The sequence below is a fragment of the Punica granatum genome, chromosome 3, assembly GCF_007655135.1.
Source record: "Punica granatum isolate Tunisia-2019 chromosome 3, ASM765513v2, whole genome shotgun sequence".
Lineage (NCBI taxonomy): Eukaryota > Viridiplantae > Streptophyta > Magnoliopsida > Myrtales > Lythraceae > Punica > Punica granatum.
Genome location: NC_045129.1, coordinates 407,083 through 416,427, shown reverse-complemented (window position 1 = coordinate 416,427; position 9,345 = coordinate 407,083). Strand labels below are relative to the sequence as shown.

Genomic DNA, 9,345 nt, shown 5'->3' with positions numbered 1-9,345 from the left:
TTCCAAACTCGCTCTTATGTAGTTTTAAGACCTCTATATCTCAAGTTCGAATCCTTTGGGACATATGTTTGGGTGGGCTCTTTTACTTCGGTCTAGAGTCATCTCTAGTTTTTGTGAACTATAATAGGTCACTGGTAGTGTTACGCTGACGGGGCTAGTGCTTGCACTGGTCATTCAATTCATCTGACATATTCGCGGTTGAACATGAGAATCCGAATATTGCGTAACAGGAGACGGCAATGTCGCAATGACTGTTGCTTACTATTTTACCTATAGAAAAAATATCAGAAACTCTAGGAATCACAACAATCTTTCAATCCCAGGTAACTTAAAAGAAGGAACATGCACATATACAGTATGTAATCATGGAACAAAAATAACTATAAAAAAATATAACACAATTAAAGAAATTACAATTAATCTTAACTTATAGAATTAGCATATCATACAAAAGAAATTACAGTATGTAACATTTACAGTATGCACGTATACGGTATGTCTCTCAACTTATAGAATTAGCATATCAGGTTACTGAATGTTACCTCATCTCACATATAACCATGGTAAAAAAATATACCAATCATGTTGGTCCTTAAAGTGACTCTATGACTACATGTGCAACAACCAAGTGTGAAATACCTTAGTTGATAGAAAAACGAAGATGAATGTCTCAGGGTGATTCAAATGATTCAGAAAACAATTTTGCTATGTATAATGTATAACAAAGAATCTGTAAAAATGTAATGTGATTTTTTGAAAATTTCCTAAGATTCTAATTTCTAAAAGATTTTTTGGCAAATGATTTCATAATATTTTGTTGATAATTTTATAACAAAAATAATTAATTTGGGAAGATTTTGTTTAATTTTGAAAGATTTTTTTAATTTCGGAAGATTTATTGATGATTTCTTAATAGAAAATAATTAAATCAAAAATTTTAAAAACTCAAAAAATGAGAAAATTCCATTCAGAAACGGAACCTTATGATGATATTCAGTCCGACTCACCTCATCCTTGCTTTCATATATGTATAGATAAATATAGATTTAATATTTTAAATTTAATGCATTTATGTTACGACCTCTAATTCACCCAATTAAAAAAATTTGTCATAATATTTTATTTTGATTTCAAATTTATCCCACTCCGTTGTCATTCTCACATTGACTTTTTCCATCTTCTATCGACGTGACAATCGGAGTGGCATATTTAAAATATTTTTATTAACTTGATAGAACAAAACTTTCCCGTGAATTTTTCTGAATCTTCCCTTTTTTGAACTTTTTATGCATTCTTTTTAATTTTTATATTTTAACTTTATTTTTGAAAACTTCTTTTTCTTTTATTTTTAAAAACTCATCTTTAGTTTTTAGAATTTTATTTTTGAAATTTTATAAAATTTTCTCATTTTGCTCTAACTTTGTGTATTTTTTTCATTTCTGAATTCCTATTATTTTTATACTTTTATGCATTTCTTTTTTATTTTTTAATGCCAGTCAGAAACTGTCTGCCACGTCAAAAAAATAAACGGAAAAATTAACAGGCGACAAATTTGAAAAGAAATGAAAGTTCACGTATACTTATGCTAAAAATGAAAGTTGGTGCTAAATTTTGGAGAAAAAGACAAAATTCATGATTTTTAGCGCCATAAACCCCTTTTAAAAATTCAATAAGCCGGAGAAAAAAGATGTAGCATTGTGAAACACACCCTCATCTATTACCAAAATGTTCTATGTTCGATTATTGTGTAAGACTACCCGTATATCTTTATTAGATATTATATATTGAATCTTTGGGGTGCATGCTTGATTTGCTATCCTACGGCCATCTAACTCTCTCAATATATGATGTTATATTTTGGGGGGCTATGCGAGTAGTTTGATGGGTAGATAGATAGAGCGAGAAATGAACTTACGCTGCCAATGTTGGAATTGGATGGTTACCTACTCGATTTATCACCCTTTGCCTACCAAAAAAATACTATTGGGGTTTCCGGCCCTTGTTTTTGTTAACCTCCCATCTTTTCTTTGTACGTCTGTCCTAATTTTCTTTACTAGACTATATTATGCACAATGCTGATTTGAATATAAAATGTATCACACTGTCAAAATTTTAAATAAATAAAAGATATCGCATTATATTACAATATAATAAAACGCCGGCACTTGCACATATGCGTATACTAGACTATTGCCTCGTGCACTATACGAGATTGTTTTCAAATTTATTTAGATAACTTTTTACAATAATTATTAACATTTTCATGAAACGCTAGCTTCTTATAAAAATAATAATATTTTCGAATTGTTAGTTTGAATTTTCAAATAATAATCTTATTTAATATTTTTCTTAAAAAATTAGAGAACGTGATATAGTTCAATAATAATTTGCAATTAATAATCATCTTAATTAACTGCCGTTCACGCTGTTACCTAACTGCCGAGCCTGGTGCCTAACTGATAGACGAATTCAGGTCCGGGTAACCACAATTCAGATTAAACCTTTATGAACTAATATATATGTCCCATCGATCAGCACCCACGATAGGGAAATTATTAATTAATAATAATTAATTAGCTACTCGATTTGTATATATTTTGATTCTCAATAACAATGTGTGGAGAATAGTGAGTACTCCATCCATCGTTCTTTTCTTTTCTTTCGATGTGTACTATGGTATCGAGAAGTCCAAATATTTATCTTTTCTTCATGCACATGGATGTGCATATACATACCACTTCCCTTATACAAACATATATATAAAGGGCTGGACACACCTCCAGCTGCACACCACCTCCGTTGCTTGACAGAGCTAGCTCGCTCATACGTTGCATTTGCAGGAAAAGATTAGCAGATGGGGTGGTCTCCTCCTACTTTCTCTGCAGAGCTCCGACGATGGCTGATTATTGTAGCAGCTGTAGGAGGATTGATGGTTCTCCTCCCATCCGCTCAAGGCTCCGTGCATTACTACGACTTCGTCGTAAGTTATCAAACTCTTGTCCTACGTACCCAGCTCATCTGAGAAATTCCTGAAATGCCTGGCTATAGCTTTCCTCATTCTAGCTTGTCTTCATAGCGTATATAATATAGTTCTCAACTCAACAACATGCCCGTATTGTGAAGGGCAAGGGCCCGGACCAGAAAATTTAAAAAAAGAATAAAAATGAAAAGCGTATATATATACGAATGATGACCATACTAGCTGTTTTCCTTATCCTTCTCGATCATAGACCTCTGATTTGTTGTGTCATGCTTACGCTCGGTCTTTGCAGCTTACTAACACCAACTTTACGAGGCTGTGCTCGACAAAGAGTATCGTCACAGTCAACAACAGCTTCCCCGGACCGGCGCTTCGAGTCCAGAAAGGAGATACCGCCTTCGTTAATGTCTATAATCAGGCGCCTTATGGAGTCACCATCCACTGGTAATTACTTTTCTTTTTTATTTTATTTTATTTGGATAGTAAGTTAATTAACTGATTTTAATTATCTATGTGTATATATATTTATGTATATATATATAATGTTAACTCAATATACGTACTTGATATTAATTAATGCATTATCTGGCGACCCTACCCCAGGATCTCATCGCTTGGTATAATCATTTTGTCCTTTGCTCCTTTAATTCATCCCTGTACTTTCTGTTATTGTCCTTTGCTCCTTGAATTCATCCCTGTACTTTCTGTTATTTTTTTAAGGGTAAATTCGTCCCTGCACTTTCATCTTGTTTTGTTGTCCTAATCTCCTCTAAAATTCTCTTGGTATTACCATATTGTTTGCACGGGATTATCTTCTGACATATCTCTACTTAGTTCTTAAAAAATTAAAGAAAAAAAAAATCAACCATCGATGCACGAAAATCTGGCACGGGCCCTTGAAAGTTCGCTGGCTTCCGAGAAAGAAAAAGAAAAAATTGAAAGTTCGCTGGCAGTCAACCCACTTTTTTTTCTTTTAATGTGAATCCTGGTGTCAACACACCTTTCTTTATATGCTGAAAGTTCGCTGGCAGTTAAAAGTCTTTCTTTAGCTCACAGTCAACTCACTTTTTTTTCTTTTAATGTGAATCCTGGTGTCAACACACCTTTCTTTATATATTGTGGAGAGTTATGGCCGTTTGATTTGAAAATTAAAATCATAAAAATTTTAATTTTAATTTTAACTCAACTCACTACACAATAAAAATACACATTTTTCAAGTTAAAAATTTTAACTTTAATTTTAACTCAACACACTACACAACATTTTATTTTTTTCTACAATCAAAATCAAAATTATTTTAATTCTGAAACCAAATGCACCATTATATTCTCTAAAATTTTCTAATAAGCTAAAGCTAATATCTTTTTTAACTGTTCGGCGTGGAACTTTTTTTTACTCTCAATATTCATCCTTCACGTGGTTATAAAAGTCCGAGAACGGAAGTCCAAGCCTGACTCAATAATCAGTTCTTCTTGAGGGCGAGTGTTCCACTCTGTTTGATTTGTGAGTTATATTTTTAAAATTTTAACTCTAACTTTAACTTTACATAATAAAAATCAACAATAAGATTATTATTTTTTCCCTTTTATTACTTTTTTCCTTTTATTCAATTTTTTAACCATTCAATTCAATTTTTAATACTGAATTCCTCTCAACTATTCATTACTTTTTTCAAAATTCAATAACACAATCATTACTTTTACTCAACTATTCATTATTTTTTTACACTTTTTCTCATAATTCAATAACATAATTATTACAAGCTAATTAAAATCAAAACTCAACTATGCTTAATTCTAAAATCAAACACACTATCAAGTCTATAAGAAACATATGGGTGAAGTGTGAAACATATATGTGAAGTGTTAAAGTCGCGCATTGCCATGTGAGATCAGGCGTGGAGAGTTTAAATCAGTTAAGAAGAATTTAATAAATATAATAAAAAAATGAGTATCACAACTTATTAACTCCAGCTTTCAATTGGAGTGGGTCATCTCGCTTTTAGGTCTAATGATATTTTACATATATACAACAGGAAAATAAAACACACACAATATTGACGCAATGGGATTCCGCGCAATGTGGCACCAAATATATTATAGACAAGAATACATATGCAGATATCATTTATTATATATATCTTATGCCTAGCATTTTTTAGAAAATATGGGGTGAGTAATTCATAATCAAGTGGTTGTGTAAAACTCTAACTCCAAATGATAACGGTGTGTTTGATTTCAGAGTTAAAGTAACTTTGATTTTGATTTTGATTTTGATTGTGGAAAAGGACAAGTGATATGGAATTATAAATTTGATTTGGAAAACGTGTGTTTTTGTTGTGTAGTGTGTTGAGTTAAATTAAAGTTAAAATGTTTGACTTGAAAAATGAGTGTTTTTATTGTATAGTGTGTTGAGTTAAAATTAAAGTTAAAATTAAAATTTTTTAATCCGGAATCCAAACAATTCTGAGCATATGTCCCACTACATAATTCTCTCTTTCTTACTGGACATATGCCATTCAGGAATAGAATTTTACAAGTCACTTGGTTGTGTATTACTCACCCAATATTTTCTGAGCAATTTTTCTGATCGATTACAAGAGTGCGTCGATCGAGATATTGAATTAGGAGAGGCATTTAAGATGAAGTGTACATATATATATATATATATATATATAGTAGCCCTGTCATTATATAACATGGTATCCTATGGTAATAATAAAATGGGATCTTTATATAATATGCACGCGCTGCTCTTCCGGTTAATCGCCTGCAGGCACGGTATCAAGCAACCCAGAAATCCCTGGTCTGATGGGCCCGAGTATGTTACGCAGTGCCCCATCCCGCCAGGAACGAACTTTACTTATGAAGTTATATTTTCTTCCGAAGAAGGAACTCTCTGGTGGCATGCGCACAGCGACTGGACACGAGCTACGGTTCATGGAGCGATTATCATTCTCCCGGCAGAGGGGACGACCTATCCTTTCCCAGAGCCTGATGATGAAAAAGTCATATTCTTTGGTATACATGCACAACCTCTCCAATTAATTTGCTGGGTGCATTAATTGATTGTATCCGCATGACCAACGATGAATTTGCAATTCATTCATGTGTAGCATCATGGTACAAGGAAGACGTGATGGCTTTAATGGATGAAGCACTGCGTGAGGGAGGATTGACAACATTGTCAGACGCCTACTGTATAAATGGCCAGCCTGGTGATTTTTACAATTGCTCCAAAGGTGATACATATATATTTCTCACTCTACTTTTTATTCTTATATATATATAAACTTACAACGTTGATTAAACATTGCATAAATAACATCTTAAGTAAAAGAAATCTCTCTGTTACAAATATGCTTGCAGCTGACACGTATCGACTATCGGTTGATTACGGCAAAACCTATCTTCTCCGCCTTGTCAACTCCGTAGAGAATTCCGACATATTCTTCAGCATTGCGAACCACCCTTTCACTGTGGTCGGGTGGGATGGATCCTATGTGAAGCCTTATGTTACAGACTATATATATATAACTCCGGGACAGGCGATGGACGTTCTGGTCTCTGCAAACCAACCCCTCGGTCACTACTACATGCTCGGGACTCCCTATTTTGATGGCCAGGCCGACGATTTCGACAAGAGCATAACCAGTGCAATATTTCAGTACAACGGCAACTACACTCCCACATCCTCCCCAGTTTATCCCTCTTCTTCCCCCGGATTCTATGATATCGACGCCGCAAAACACTTTGTCAGGCATTTGAGGAGCTTGAACTCAGCGGAGCATCCGATAGATCTCCCTGAAAATGTCACAACTCGGATGTATGTGACCATATCAATAACCATGTTGAAGTGCCCTAATGACTCGTGTGCTGGGCCTGAAGGAAATCGGCTTGCTTCGGCCCTGAACAACATCACCTTCGCTAACCCGTCCGTGGATATCTTGCAGGCATACTACCGGTAAGTCCACCCGAAACCCCGGACAACCTCTTATATATAATGGCATGACTGACGCGCGCATTTGATAGGCAAATGTAAATTGCTTTGCGAACTAAATTTAAATGATCGATCTATATATACAACCATGTGATCTAATTCTGCCAATTCTCTGGTCATTGGTTAGCAACATATCCGGGTACTACACAACGGACTTCCCCAACATCCCGCCTCACTTGTTCAATTTCACATCCGACGATTTAATGACAGACAACGTGACGATGTCTGAACAAGGAACGAAGGTGAAGGTGCTGGAGTACAATGAGACGGTGGAGATTGTGTTCCAAGGCACAAATGTGATGAACTCGGGCGAAAACCACCCCATGCACTTGCATGGATTCAGATTCTATGTGGTTGGTATGGGCGTGGGGGTCTTTAACAATGAGACAGATCCACTTAACTATAACTTGTACGATCCACCGGAAGCCAACACCATTCCAATTCCAAAGGACGGATGGGCAACCATCAGATTTAGAGCCAGCAATCCCGGTAATTAATTGATTAAGCAGGCTTGAAGCATGTAACTTAGAATAGAATATACTAGATTTGCCTTACTAGTAATGATCAAACTCTTACTACTAACCACTGATTATCCGTCTCCAACCATAGAGGATTAATTGCAGTTTAATCAGTTCGCTGATACAAGTCGTTTGGATTTTCCTTTCAGGAGTATGGTATATGCACTGCCATTTCGATCGACATATGACCTGGGGAATGGACACGGTTTTTATCGTCAAAAACGGCAAAACTGCAGAGGCGAGGATGAAGGATCCACCGGCCTATATGCCTCCATGTGGATCAGATTCGTTGTATGGCACCCCCCGATCATTTTTGCAACGAGAGGCATGAAGACAAAGGCGTGCGACAAGTACTTATCGATATTAATAATACTTATCGATATTGATAATTTTTTTTTGGTGATGATAAGGAAATATTAATATATATTCAGTTAGCCTGATCTATGAAAGACCCAGATTGGTAGCTAGCTAGCTCTCCAGGGGCTCGTTTGTTTTTCAAATAATAATCTAACTATATCTAACTCAACTCTATTATCTCTCAAATTCAACAATATAATCATTACTGTCTTATCTTTTTCTGTCATTTAATAATAATTTTTCTCTCGTATTTTTTCATAACCATTTTTATAATTAATTTTTTAACAATAAACTCACTATTTACTTTCACACACATATATATATATACATATATATTCTCACATATCAATATATTTATCAACATTTGCAATCATTGTACAAAAACAGTCGAGTTAGATCACGATCCAACTCGAAAACCAAATGCAGGCTTAATTTATATTTCTAAAACTGCCTGATTAATTTGGACAATCAACTCGCGAGGATATCTTACATATACATTATTCTCTACCTCTTATACTATTATTAACTAATCGTCGAGCCCGTGCTTACACGCGAGATACACCTAAAATTCCTCTTTCTCTCCTTTATTCTCTTCTCCGCAGAATAACAAATTAAAGACTTATTCATAATAACTTTTAAGAAAATCATAAAAGTAACAAATTAAAATATAAAAGATTCATAGAAACAAAACGCAACTATCAAAATTTTCATAGAAAAATCAAATATTAAAGACTATTCAGAAAGTTTATAAAACAAATATAAAATAACATATTAAAATCTTCAAAAAATAATAAAAAAATATTCATATGAGAGAAAAGTAAAAGATAGAATCTAAATAAATAAATAACATACATAACACAACATAAAATGGAAAAACATAAACTAAAGAAGAATTTGAAAAAAAATTAAAGTGCAGGTTGAAAAATCAACCAAACAGTAGAAACGAAAAAATAAAAATATTTAAAAACTCTGAATTTTTATTTGGGGAATGAATTAAAGCTTCTAGAATTTCAACTCATTGGTGAAAGATTGAATTTTTTCCGGGGAAAAAGATTGAGGGCATGTTTACTTTTGGAAATTTTTTCATTTTTCCTAGAAAATTTTCTAAAAAGTTGAGAAATGTAAAAAATATGTTTACTCATACATAATCAAAGTTACAAAGGTGGCTCAAGGCCTATAATAATGAAAGAAAAATCTTAAATAACTAATAAAGAAGCACGAAAAATTTTCTTTTTCACTATTCAAATTTGTACATGAATTACAAAAGAAATTCTACACTTTTCCATTACCTAATTGTTTCCATTTCTATCTTCTAATTCATGACTTTCTCTCTTTTTACTAGTTGAGGGGTCACATGCATTGCACGTGGTTTGCATTTTCATGATTTGTCCATATATATAATCATCTTTAAAAATAAGAATCTCAGTATGATACATAGATATATATAACGAAGATAGAAATATGGTTTGAGTCATAATTTTTTAGGATGA

General features: G+C 33.6%; 1 protein-coding gene across 1 annotated transcript; it reads left to right on the top strand.

Moving 5' to 3' along the window:
• The first annotated feature begins 2,752 nt into the window (after positions 1-2,752).
• Positions 2,753-8,041, top strand: LOC116199437 (putative laccase-9). Its single transcript, XM_031529782.1, has 7 exons — positions 2,753-2,980; positions 3,273-3,424; positions 5,757-6,001; positions 6,097-6,222; positions 6,350-6,944; positions 7,108-7,469; positions 7,648-8,041. Exons 1-7 carry the CDS (start codon positions 2,855-2,857, stop codon positions 7,827-7,829), a joined length of 1,788 nt encoding a protein of 595 aa, XP_031385642.1. The 5' UTR covers positions 2,753-2,854; the 3' UTR covers positions 7,830-8,041.
• The last annotated feature ends 1,304 nt before the right edge of the window (positions 8,042-9,345 follow it).